The sequence below is a fragment of the Marasmius oreades genome, chromosome 5 (genome assembly GCF_018924745.1).
Source record: "Marasmius oreades isolate 03SP1 chromosome 5, whole genome shotgun sequence".
Classification (NCBI taxonomy): Eukaryota; Fungi; Basidiomycota; class Agaricomycetes; order Agaricales; family Marasmiaceae; genus Marasmius; species Marasmius oreades.
The window spans coordinates 1,908,808-1,920,758 of NC_057327.1; the positions used below are offsets into that span (position 1 = coordinate 1,908,808).

At 48.4% G+C, this 11,951-nt stretch overlaps 5 protein-coding genes across 5 annotated transcripts; 3 read left to right on the forward strand and 2 right to left on the reverse strand.

Moving 5' to 3' along the window:
* The first annotated feature begins 17 nt into the window (after positions 1–17).
* On the forward strand, positions 18–2,504 carry HSS1 (Homospermidine synthase 1). Its single transcript, XM_043153503.1, has 8 exons — positions 18–110; positions 178–327; positions 384–528; positions 586–997; positions 1,052–1,502; positions 1,556–1,929; positions 1,982–2,213; positions 2,271–2,504. The coding sequence occupies exons 1-8, from the start codon at positions 64–66 to the stop codon at positions 2,410–2,412; spliced, it is 1,953 nt and encodes a 650-aa protein (XP_043008787.1). The 5' UTR covers positions 18–63; the 3' UTR covers positions 2,413–2,504.
* A 34-nt stretch (positions 2,505–2,538) lies between these two features.
* Positions 2,539–3,934, reverse strand: E1B28_008679 (uncharacterized protein; the record flags this gene model as incomplete). Its single annotated transcript, XM_043153504.1, has 12 exons — positions 2,539–2,672; positions 2,725–2,960; positions 3,013–3,031; positions 3,085–3,208; positions 3,257–3,264; positions 3,330–3,370; positions 3,420–3,477; positions 3,532–3,591; positions 3,642–3,644; positions 3,698–3,713; positions 3,766–3,791; positions 3,841–3,934. 12 exons carry the CDS (start codon positions 3,932–3,934, stop codon positions 2,539–2,541), a joined length of 819 nt encoding a protein of 272 aa, XP_043008788.1.
* Positions 3,935–4,695: 761 nt separating this feature from the next.
* E1B28_008680 (uncharacterized protein) lies at positions 4,696–5,666 on the reverse strand (the record flags this gene model as incomplete). Its single annotated transcript, XM_043153505.1, has 4 exons — positions 4,696–4,805; positions 4,866–5,166; positions 5,382–5,504; positions 5,556–5,666. 4 exons carry the CDS (start codon positions 5,664–5,666, stop codon positions 4,696–4,698), a joined length of 645 nt encoding a protein of 214 aa, XP_043008789.1.
* Positions 5,667–6,089: 423 nt separating this feature from the next.
* On the forward strand, positions 6,090–8,974 carry E1B28_008681 (uncharacterized protein; the record flags this gene model as incomplete). The annotated part of the gene is made up of 15 exons (XM_043153506.1): positions 6,090–6,193; positions 6,243–6,279; positions 6,340–6,440; positions 6,496–6,647; positions 6,705–6,788; positions 6,842–6,926; positions 6,986–7,004; positions 7,056–7,134; positions 7,196–7,406; positions 7,463–7,766; positions 7,819–7,918; positions 7,978–8,017; positions 8,077–8,296; positions 8,355–8,742; positions 8,802–8,974. 15 exons carry the CDS (start codon positions 6,090–6,092, stop codon positions 8,972–8,974), a joined length of 2,097 nt encoding a protein of 698 aa, XP_043008790.1.
* Positions 8,975–9,141: 167 nt separating this feature from the next.
* On the forward strand, positions 9,142–11,893 carry E1B28_008682 (uncharacterized protein; the record flags this gene model as incomplete). The annotated part of the gene is made up of 9 exons (XM_043153507.1): positions 9,142–9,173; positions 9,225–9,351; positions 9,407–9,643; positions 9,694–9,761; positions 9,812–9,915; positions 9,974–10,358; positions 10,420–10,562; positions 10,622–11,022; positions 11,075–11,893. The coding sequence occupies 9 exons, from the start codon at positions 9,142–9,144 to the stop codon at positions 11,891–11,893; spliced, it is 2,316 nt and encodes a 771-aa protein (XP_043008791.1).
* Between the last annotated feature and the right edge of the window lie 58 nt (positions 11,894–11,951).

Consider the following 11,951-nt stretch of genomic DNA (forward strand, 5'->3'; position numbering starts at 1 on the left):
TTGGGTAACAATCACAGTTTCTTTCTTTCCTACATCGATCTTCTGCAACACTTAGACTATATCATGTCTTCCTCAAAAGCCATCGGTATCGATCTGGGCACAACCTACTCGTACGTCCTCATTCATTCTTCCTCGCGGCATTTCTTCGTTTCTCATTCATTGATGATTATTGTCCAGTTGTGTCGGTGTCTGGCAAAATGACCGAGTTGAAATCATCGCCAACGACCAGGGTAACAGAACTACTCCCTCATATGTTTCCTTCTCCGAGTCGGACCGTCTCATTGGAGACGCCGCCAAGAACCAGGTCGCGATGAATCCTCATAACACGTATGTAGCCATTTCTGCATGCTTTATCTTATTTTCGTTTCCTCACCTCGAGATAGCGTGTTCGATGCTAAGCGTCTCATCGGTCGCAAGTTTGACGACGCAGAGGTTCAGTCTGATGTCAAACACTTCCCGTTCAAAGTTATAAGCAAGGGCGGAAAACCTTACATCGAAGTCGAGTATCGTGGCGAGAAGAAAGTATTTGTAAGTTGGATGGCTCCTTTTCCTTTTCCGATCGTGTCTGATCACTTTTTTCTTTAGTCTCCCGAAGAAATCTCGTCCATGGTCCTCTTGAAGATGAAGGAGACCGCTGAGGCTTACCTCGGGGCCACGATCAACAACGCTGTCGTCACTGTCCCCGCCTACTTTAACGACTCTCAACGTCAGGCTACTAAGGATGCCGGAACCATTTCAGGCATGAACGTCCTTCGTATCATCAACGAACCCACTGCCGCTGCCATCGCTTACGGTCTTGACAAGAAAGTGTCCGGTGAGCGCAATGTCCTGATCTTTGATCTTGGAGGAGGAACCTTCGACGTTTCCCTCTTGACCATTGAGGAGGGTATCTTCGAAGTCAAGGCCACTGCAGGTGATACTCACCTTGGTGGTGAGGACTTTGATAACAGACTGGTGAATCACTTCGTCCAGGAGTTCAAACGCAAGAACAAGAAGGGTAAGTCTACATGGTTGCGATTTACCACATCCTGCGGCTGATAAAACCATTCAGACTTGTCGAGTAACGCTCGTTCTGTCCGTCGTCTCCGTACTGCTTGCGAACGTGCCAAGCGAACCCTCTCTTCCGCCACCCAGACTTCCATCGAAATCGACTCCCTGTTTGAGGGTATCGACTTCTACACCTCTCTCACCCGTGCTCGATTTGAAGAGCTCTGTCAGGACCTCTTCCGGAGTACCCTCGAGCCTGTCGAGAAGGTTCTGCGTGACTCGAAGATCGACAAGTCAAACGTTCACGAGATTGTTCTTGTCGGTGGTTCCACACGTATTCCCCGTATCGTCAAACTTGTTTCCGACTTCTTCAATGGCAAAGAGCCTAACAAGAGTATCAACCCCGACGAGGCTGTCGCATATGGTGCTGCTGTGCAAGCAGCCATTCTCTCGGGAGATACTTCAGAAAAGACTCAGGACTTGCTCCTCCTTGATGTTGCTCCTCTCTCATTAGGGTAAGTTCCTATTGTTTGCTTTTGTTATTTTTCTAATTTTTTCTTCTCCTTAGTATTGAGACTGCCGGTGGTGTTATGACCCCTCTGATCAAGCGTAACACTACGGTTCCTACCAAGAAGTCGGAGACTTTCTCCACCTACGCTGACAACCAACCCGGTGTGCTCATTCAGGTGTACGAGGGTGAACGTGCACGCACGAAGGACAATAACCTGCTTGGTAAATTCGAGCTGTCTGGCATTCCTCCCGCTCCCCGTGGTGTCCCTCAAATTGAGGTTACCTTCGACATTGATGCCAACGGTATCTTGAACGTGTCGGCTTCTGACAAGACAACCGGTAAATCTAACCGTATCACAATCACCAATGATAAGGGTCGTCTGTCCAAGGAAGAGATTGAGCGTATGGTCAGCGAGGCCGAGAAGTACAAGGGTATGTTTCTTCTGTCCTTCACATCATTGCTAGATTCTCAGTCTTTTTGTAGCTGAGGACGAGGCTGCTGCTGCTCGTATTCAAGCGAAGAACGCCCTCGAGTCATACACCTACAACCTCCGTAACTCGATGAACGACGAGAAACTTGCTGACAAATTTGAACCTGCTGATAAATCCAAGCTGGACGCTGCTGTCAACGAGACTATACAGTGGCTCGACAACTCGCAAGAGGCGTCGAAAGAGGAGTATGAAGAGAAACAAAAGGAATTGGAGAGTATTTCCAAGTAAGTTTGAATCCAACAGACAAGCCGGTCTACCCTTGTTAACCTGTATCTTTTTAGCCCTATCATGCAGAAACTCTATGGTGCTGCTGGCGGTGCTGCTGGTGGATTCCCCGGAGGTGCAGGAGGTGCACCTGGAGGATTCCCTGGCGGTGCAGCAGAAGGTGCTGAAGATGGACCCAGCGTCGAGGAGGTTGATTAAGTTTGATTGAGCTTTTTGTTGTACTTTTAATCTGGATATTTTTGTTTTTGCAAAAACACGATGTATATTACACCCAAAACGATTTATAGAATTCTCTGTATCTCTCGAGTTTTATGTAATAAACATTCATTCCGTGCCGTTCACCTTGAGCGCGCCGGCTTTAACATTCACGACTCCGCCCCCCACGGGACGCTTCAACTTATTGGCACCTGCTTCAACGACAAATTCGGCAATGAGCGTTGCGCCGAGGTTGGGAAAGCCTAGGCGGAAGGTCAGAAGAGTTCCGAATAGTATATATAAAATCTTTAGTACTGATGTTCTTCATGCCGTAGAACGACGCTTTCAGCGTATGGGGGTCGATCGTGAGTGTGAAGAAGCCACGGAAAAAGCCTTCACTCCACTGCAAATCAAGATTGGCACCGGTGTCCACGAACTGTCTGGACATAGCGTCCGCTGTTGACTGAATACCACTGAGGGAAGAACCGGACGTGACTGCCGTTCCCGCAAACTCTACGCCGATCGCTCCATCTCCTGTGACAGGATTGTATCTAGAAAATTATTGAATGTTGAAACGTGAGATACAACAAGGTTCAGACCCACGTTGTGCTGTCGTTGGCATCTATCACGGCGATGTGAGCATGAATCAGATGACGGAGATAAAGGGCTACTCACGCGCGAGATCCGAGACCCAATTGGCATGGCTGTCGCCCGCAAGAATCACGGTGTTGCTGATCTTGTTCTTATAGAGGTGATCCAGCACACGTTGGCGATTGGCCCGGTACCCATCCCAAGCGTCCTGAGGTGCTAAATCAGGCCGAGGTCAAACAAACCAAAGGAACCATACGAGGTCAACTGGAAAAAATCAACGTCATGAGGTCAGAAAGTTTGCAGTGAGGGAGCTAATGGTAAGTACTCACAGACACCACTCTGATTGAGTTGGGTGAAGACAATCTGCTGACTGAAAACGTATTTGCCAATGTTCAGATTCATAGTAAGATGGTGCTTACCCGACGACACGCCAAACTGCTCCACGCGCCTTAGAGCGAGACAAAGTGTCGTAAAACCCTAAGTAGAACCTATCAATGAGCAAGGGACCTGGAAGCTAGAGCGCCAACCAACATGACTCTTGTGCATCACCCATCAAGGAACGATTCTCGAACGCGGCAATAGTGTTGACGTCTGTCTCAAATCAGATGGCGGAGGACGCGGGCAGACACCATATAACTCACATTCTGGGATATACAGTAAACACAGTCGAGTCTGATTTAAAGAGAAGAGTGCTTACCGGTATTGTAATAAACCTAAGTGATATCGTTTCAGACACTGCCAAGTACTCAAGGGCTCGGGACTCACGTCAGTCAAATCTCTGTCATACTGGCCTAGCGGCGGTATCACTAACCCATCTCAGTCGTCAAGGTTGGGACTTACGAGTATCAAGCATACTCAGATCCAACAGTTTGCCTATTTGAAAGTTGCGCCAGATTCGGAACAGGTCGTCGGCAGCCACCTGTCGTATGGGCATCCATTCATGATATGCTCTGTGGTTTCCATCAGGCTAGTCACGGCCATTTGACAAGAACCGACCTAACAGCCGCCATTTTTCTGTCGGTGAAGCAAGCTCCGGAGGGCGAGAATGAACACCCAACGGCAGTGTCATTAGAATCGGCGGTGCCGGCCTACAAAATATCAGGGCTTCCGTCGTAATTGTCTATGTCATCGGCGCTGACCTTCCAGGCATTGTCGGCAACCTAAGTTTGCATTGAATTGAGAAGTCTTCCGCGAAGAACAGTGCATGTGTATACGCACCTCATGATCATCCTAACACAGAATATGCAATTGCTTTAGCATGGAAGCGAAAATGTAACGGGCATACCCTGAAGAATGGGTCAGACAGCGGCGCAACAAAATACATCTCGGTTCCTACCAAACAGTAATCCAAGGGGCATGTTGGTGCGCGAATGAAAGACTCGTGTCGGTGCGGTATTGATTCAAACGCTGCCGGTAGTCATGGATCGTCGCCAGCTCCCGCCCCAATGTTTGGCGGCCGATTTTTGCACTGAAGTCGAGCCTCTTAATGAGCAAAGCGGAAAATGAGAAATCTGTGTGGGGGAAATCACCCGTTGCCTAATGACTCGTATATCTACGAGAATACCATGTCAGTTACCACCGCATAGGCACAAAACGAGTCATTACATAGTCGCCGAGATGAATAAAGATATCTGCCGTAGTATTGTGTGCGGCGACACCATAAGCATTGAAATAACCTTCGAAAAGGAAACGTTATTATCGGTTGACAAGGATCAGACGAGTACTATCAACACCTGCTTGATATTGGGAGCACGAGAAAACAGCCAAGGTGAGAGGTTTTCCACCATTAACCTTATTCGCCGGTGCTGTGAATGATACCAGTGGTCAAGGGAGAAATCTCGAGGGCAAAAAAGTGTAGTCCTTACTATCAGGACTTGCTAGTGTGCGGGTGCTCCCCACGGGGCTAACGGACGACGGGTTTGCGCAATCCGAGAACTGGAAGAAATACTTGGTGTCGGGTTTAAGCCCTTTCGCTTCTACTTTCACAGTCCAATCAACATCGTAGCTAGTGAAGGCCTCTCCAGATGCCGCAGATTTCTGTGAATCGGTGAACACGTTGTATGCAAGGCAAGCTGGAACACTTTGGTCTGGTAGTGAAGTACCGTCGCCGGGTGAGACTGGAACGGCTCTGGTCCACAGTATGACTGATGTATCAATGGGATCGCCCTTTAGCGCGCATAGATGAGTGAGCGGTAATACTCCAGGTAATGCGAGACGTACACTGGCAACTACGAAGCGTCAATGATTAGAGAGATGTTGGTGAGTATCAGTCACGAACGTGACCTTTACCTGAATGAGTAAAGTTCACACCACCGGTCCAAATAAATGGACTCTGTGTAGTTGTCAAAGATAGACGGTTGGCTAAACGATGGGCTGCGTACGTTGCTGAAGTCCGCTCCGTGGAATGAGGGATAATGTTGGTCGGAAAAACCAGCAGCGCTCGTCATCTGCCTTTTGACATGAGCTATCCCGCGTTGCTGAATAGAACGCGTATCGTGGGATAGCTTGGAACGAAGGTTAGAGATTGTCTGAGGCTGTATGCAGGCAAAGCTTACGGTCAAGTCATCGGGGAATGGAGAACGATAGGCCAGATTCCTGTCTAGGAGTTCAGTAGCACCGACATAGCCGATGAGGATGGTTTGAAGAATTTGAACAGCAGTACGCATACTGTAGCGTTAGTAGCTGCGGATCGCAAAATGCTGGAGAGTTTATAAAGCCAATCCCTTCAGCCACGTTCGAACTTTAAGTTTGTACTTTCCCTCGAGAGGTGCACGTTTGAAGTTTTTGAAGTGTCATTGGTGTGCAGCGGCAGCGGCAGCAACCGGGAGAACGTTGAGCCGCATGGAGGTCGGCACATCGGCATACGGGAACTAGCTGGGTTGCCGGGATAGGCCCCGGCATCGGGGGAACACTACCATCTGGGGCAAGGCACGGTGAGTTCGGAAGATTTGTCCGATTTCATTTCTTGAGCGCCCTGCGTGAGTTTGTCGGTGAAATTGATTCCTTACATCCCGCTCATGATATGGGCCTGTCAGCCGAACCCTCATATATACTTATAGTCCGCTTCCTCACTGGACTTCTCTTACATCATGCATATGGAAACTGGCACCGTCAAACAATTACTTGAAGATGATTCTAGTGACGGGGATTCCTTTATCACCTCGAAAGGCTCATATGCACCAACCACAAGACCGTATGTCACTATACTCAGTGCGATTGTTCAAGCTGATCATCGCCAACAGGAGATCCGGGGCTTGTGTACACTGCAAGTCGCTCAAAGTTCGTGGAAATGCCTGTCTATGTCCCCATCTTTTGATGAGTATCCTTCTATCCCTTCAGGTTCGTTGCCAAGTCTCTCCCGGGGAAACTTCATGCCAGCGCTGTCAAATATATCGTATGCCATGCCAGCCACGAAGTCGCAAGAAAAGGAAGCCTGCCCCGTATGGAACCTGTCTGTCTTTTTGGGAGTGTTGGTCTGTTGACAACTCATTCCAGTACCCATGAAGATCTACAAGAGCGAGCCCATATCCAGGATTGCCGAATCCGAGCCCTGCTGCTCCAACACGACAAAATGAAGGAAGACCAGAAAATCCAGGGATGGTTTGCGCGTGCAAGTAAAGATGATTATAGCCCATCTTTAGATCCTGGTCTGCATGCATGTTCATCTTCAGTCAGTTTGGCCCAAACTCATTCCAGTGACGCAGGAGGATTCTTTCACAAGGACGAGTCATCCTGGAACCGCACTCCTACCCCTCCGGATTATACCTCTGTCTCTCACCACTCTTCAGGTGCGTTAATACATTTCCCGTTCATTGATTTACATGGAACTGAAGTGTGCCAGATACATTGCAGTTCTCCTTGACGGCCCCCGAGATTGTTAGACATTGCTCATTGAGCCCTCGAGATATATCAGAGTTGTTCATCATGTGAGGCGTTTCCCTCATTCAAACCGGCGTTGATCTGATTAGGAACGTTTCTAATGCAGTTATTTCGACCGAGTCAACGTAAGTTGTGACATGGCCACATGTAACTGCAAATTTCACCCAAAAGTCTAGCCATTCTTCTCTATTCTCGATCCCGAGCTCCACAAACCTACAAAACTCATCCACAGTTCTCCCTTTTTGTTCACCGTTAGTAAGTGGTCATCTTAGTACGCGGACCTGGCGGACTACTGCTGATCAAGAATGATTCAAAGTCTGCTCGATTGCTTCACGCTACTACACCTCCAAACCGGGTTTATACTCCATCGCACTTGAGTTTGCCCGGGATGCTGCAGGCAAAGCGTTAGTCGGTGGGCAAAAAGGGGTCGATATCTGTCAAGCCTATCTGCTTCTCGGCGTATACCCTGTGCCCAAGAAGAAGTGGGCTGACGATCGCAGTTGGTTGTTCCAAGGAATCGCAATAAGGTAGGTTCCGAAGTAATTTTGACTGGAACTGCCGAATGAACATTCTATCAACCTAGAATGGCGATTGAGTTGGAACTCAACCAGCCTCCCCCTTCGCACTGCAGTCCCCGGGAGTCACTTAATCGTATGCGGACCTGGCTAAACTGCTACTGCGTTGATGGATCTCATGCCATACAGTTTGGGAAATTGCCAATGCTTCGCCTTGATGACTACTTGGCGCGAACATCGCAAGAGTGGTATCGGTCTTCCTTCAATATACCCTATGATGTCCATCTGGTTGCGTATGTGCAGATGATTTACATCATGTCGAGATGGCGAACGATCGTGTTCGATGGAGATTTGAGTAAAAAGATACAGGATGTGAGTAGTTATACATCGCTCTACGGGTGGACCTAAATTACCGACCAAACAGGGATTAGATATCGTGAGCGCCGCGATACAGACGGAAATTCAGCTGTCGCAGGAAATGGAGCTTTGGGTTATCAGGTATGCAGAAGAATATCGACATAATCGTGAGTTGCGAACGTTCATGGGCTTATACATCACTTTCCTCACCCCTCTCTTTGGATAGCTCTTCCAATTTGTGCTTACCGTGGAAACACGACGCAGATGTAAGCTATATTTATATATTCCCCCCCCTCTATTATCCACGCTCACTTTTACCATGCAGGATAACTGCCTACCTGCGACTCGTGGTTCTGTCAATGGGTTTCCGGCATGCTTTCAAATCTGGCATCTCGAGTCATTCGGAAGTCCTTAAGCGGTCTGTCGATGCAGCCCGAACAGTCATCCAGATCATGATCGAAAGGTTATATCCCACTGGGGATTTACGATACGCCATGGAGGCACACTTTCTCTACGTCGCCTACGCTGCTGCGTATCTTGTGAATGTCAGTGTTGGCCTTTTTTCGTGCTGTTCTTCCATGAATAACGCCATTGTATCTCAAGCTCCTGCGACCTAAATTCTTACCGTTACTAAATGAGGCCACTCAGAACGAGATTATCCGTACTGTTACTCGCTTAATCGAGATATTGTCGTCAAGAGAGGTCGCGCTGGATGGGAGACACACTCCTGCATTGTACTCTCGTTTTCTTTCCTCCCTATTGGCCAAATACAACATAATGTCCTGTCCCGAAGCGCGTCCCTTGCAAGGCGACGGGGCAATTTACCCACAACACGTTCTTCAACAACGTGCTAGCCTTACGCCCCCAAATGTATATTCGTGGCCCGATATCATTAATACGGATACGACAACCTTTCATCACGCTCCCCTTCCCGGTACTGTTTATCAGCAAAGGGGAGAAGCAGATATGGATTTCAGTCTTACTCACTTCAGTACGCATTGTTCCCAAATCGATGTAAATGAAATGTACTCATTTCCCTCCCTTTAACAGTGAGGACCGTCGGCGTCTCGAATTCGTCGCCTTCATATGAGTTCACTTCTGCTCAACATCCACTTCCATCATCCAATATAAACTCGAACTCGTTTTGCGGAAACTCGCTCATCGATTCGACTTGGGCTCAAACTCATGCCTATCATCCTTTTCATGATTGGGGACGTAGCTAATCGTCATTGAACAATGTTGTACTGGACTATGTATAGATAATGCCTGTATTGTAGTTGTTATGTACTTATCTGGAACTGACTGTATCTGAACAAAGTCCGGCCCGGACTCATCGCCATATTCACTAAATGTCAAACGAAAAATACAATGCACATTCTTCTCTCCCACCATGCCGGCTGAAAAGTTGGAGAAATCGTTCAAGTGGGTCAAAACGTTCCCTAGTATCACCTATGATAATAACTGAGAAGCTAGGGAGACCTACGATCATTTCTTTAACTCTGGAGATTCACTTTCGAAAATTAGGGATGCCGCTCTAACCGACCGATTGTTCCCCAGCTACGACGATATCGAAGTACCAGGTAGAAGTCTAGCGTGGAAGGTATTTTGATTTTAGCACTAGTATGGATTTCGCCTTTTAACACACCCAATGAAAGCTATTTCTCATTCCGGACGAACCATTGACGACCTCTCCAATACATCCTGAAACCCTCTTGACTTCGCTACGGTCCTCCAGAAAACGATATGCAGACGAACTATCAGAGAAGATGCGTGCCCCAGATGGAAGTTATGGTGAAGGGTTTATACCACCGGACCCGAGCTATGCCACCAAACGGGAGACTGAGAAGGCGACGAATTTGGAGAAGAATAACCCTCTTAGTCTCCATACCGATGTACGGCGGTCTTCTCGATCTCGACTTCACTAATTCACAATTCAATAAAGAATCCCTGGACAGAATGGTTCGCGGCAGTCGAGTTGCGCAAGACGATATTCCAAGATGTGGAAAGAACGTGAGCACGCGTCCTGCATGTGTGGCGGCGCACCACTGATGTTTTGAAAGATTTCCTGAAATCGAGTTCTTCCGGCAACCTGAAGTCCAGGATCAGCTTACGAACATCCTCTTCCTCTACTCTACCACGCATTTGGCTACCGGTTACCGACAGGGTGAGTTCCACAAACCCATATGATGATGACAGTGTTTGTGATGACAGTCCTTCAATAGGAATGCACGAACTCCTCGCACCCGTGTACTTTGCCTTGGATCTTGACTCTACGATTGGACAATGCCTAGAAGATCCTGCGGGGGGAGAAATTTGTTCAAAACCTTGGGTTGCTGCGGACGCTTGGGTCATATTCGAATGTATCATGAAGTCTGTGTCGACTTGGTACGAATGGCGCGAGGCTCCAGAAAAGTCGTCGAACTTACCGTCGCCACTCTCTCACCATGTGAACCTGAATGTGCAATCAGGACCGGTCGAAATCAAACCGTATGTAACGCCGATAGTGAGAGCATGCAACAGAGTACAATCAGTTATCCTCAAGTCGGTAGATCCTGTGCTCTGGAAGCATATACAGTCGACCGGGATAGAACCTCAAATATACGGAATGTAAGTCCTTATTATGTATGATCCCTATAGCGCTTGTAAGACTAAAGACTCGTCGTTGTAGTCGATGGTTACGGCTCTTGTTTACACGAGAGTTTAGCTTGCCCGACGCTTTGAAGTTGTGGGACGGGCTTTTTGCCTGCGATCCAACATTTGAGCTTGCCCCATGGATCTGCGTTGCTATGCTCATTCGAATACGGAATGAACGTTAGTGACGAACCATTAGCAGTTTTATGAAGGTTTATTAATGTCCCTTTGTTTCGAAGTTATACCAGCAGACTATACCGGACAACTCACAGTTTTGCTCAAATATCCAGTACCTCCCGCATCAAACGAGGCAGCGGGCCACCATACCAGTCTCCTCTTGCGGCAAGCTCTCGCATTGCAAATGTCACCCAACCCGTCGACTGGGTCAAGCTTAGTGACCGAGAACCGAAACTTTCTAGGAATTCCTATCGAGGTACCTGAGCCTGCTCCTGCTCCGCCTCGGCGACAGCCTGCACAGACCATTTCGGAAAGATCTTTACCTCGTAGATCGGGCGAACATGCAAGACAGGCTTCTAATACTCATCTAGGATTTCCAGAGATGTTTGCCCGTGGCATTGCCGAGAGGGGCGAAAGTTTTGGGATAAACAAGTCCCTGATGAGTGCGGTCTCTGAATTGAGGGTAAGGCGCGATAATCCCTAGTTGTTATTCATCGTCAACATTGCTCTACCAGCGTAACATCCCTGAACTTGCGGCCTCGTTCATACGAAGTCCCACGACCACCTCGGTGTTTCCCTTGACAGATGAGAGCTCTCTGGCAGAACGCCCACCATGGGAGCCGAAGTCACGGCTGCAGATTGAGCGAGAAATTGGACAGATTCAGTCCACCAACAAACTCCTAGGCCAATCGCTAACTTGGGTAGTCGATGCTCTTCTCCAGGATGAGAGTAGAGCTACTAATCTGACGCAGCTGAAAAGGCGGAAGCAGGAGGCCTTGGAAGCGTTGTCCTACGTAAGAGATGTTCTCAATGGCAGCGTAAACGACGTGGATCAGGAACGGTTGTTTAGTGACGAGGAAAACGCTAAGAGGAGGTTGCGTTCGACTCATATTCAGAGCGAACCGTCACCCAGGACCACACCGACATCCCAAGGTTACTTTGACAGACAAATACATGCCCCGAGAGAACCAGTCCCGGTTCCTGTCGTCGATTCGAGTTCCAAGGCTGGACTCCAGAAGCCTCGGAGTCCCGCTACGAGTCAAATGGCAGCACAAAGATCACAGTATCCTACGTCCCCTTCCCCAAGTTCTCCTCTTGAGGTTAACACCGGGGGAGGACTGCGACTTGCGCCCTGGAATTATACCCAATCTGGGTTCTCAGGAAATCCATCCTCTCTCCCTTCTACCTCTCTACCTCGACTTCCTCCTCGAATATCAAGTGGCATTCACCGACAGGGCCAAGCTGCAATAGTTACGCCTGCGCCGAAGGCGAGCGTGCGAGTAGATAAACCAGAGACTCAGAGAACGCCAGACCCTCTTGGTGTACTATCATAGTAACATAATATAGCTGTTGTATTCTGGATTTATGTACACATAGACTTTACTAACTGTA

What these genes read in the sequence shown, in the direction of transcription:
- HSS1 (XM_043153503.1), top strand. Translation starts at nt 64, where the DNA reads ATGTCTTCCTCAAAAGCCATCGGTATCGATCTGGGCACAACCTACTC. An exon ending in GCGATGAATCCTCATAACAC is followed by an intron (nt 328 to 383) that starts GTATGTAGCCAT and finishes ACCTCGAGATAG; the next exon opens with CGTGTTCGATGCTAAGCGTC. An exon ending in GTGGCGAGAAGAAAGTATTT is followed by an intron (nt 529 to 585) that starts GTAAGTTGGATG and finishes TTTTTTCTTTAG; the next exon opens with TCTCCCGAAGAAATCTCGTC.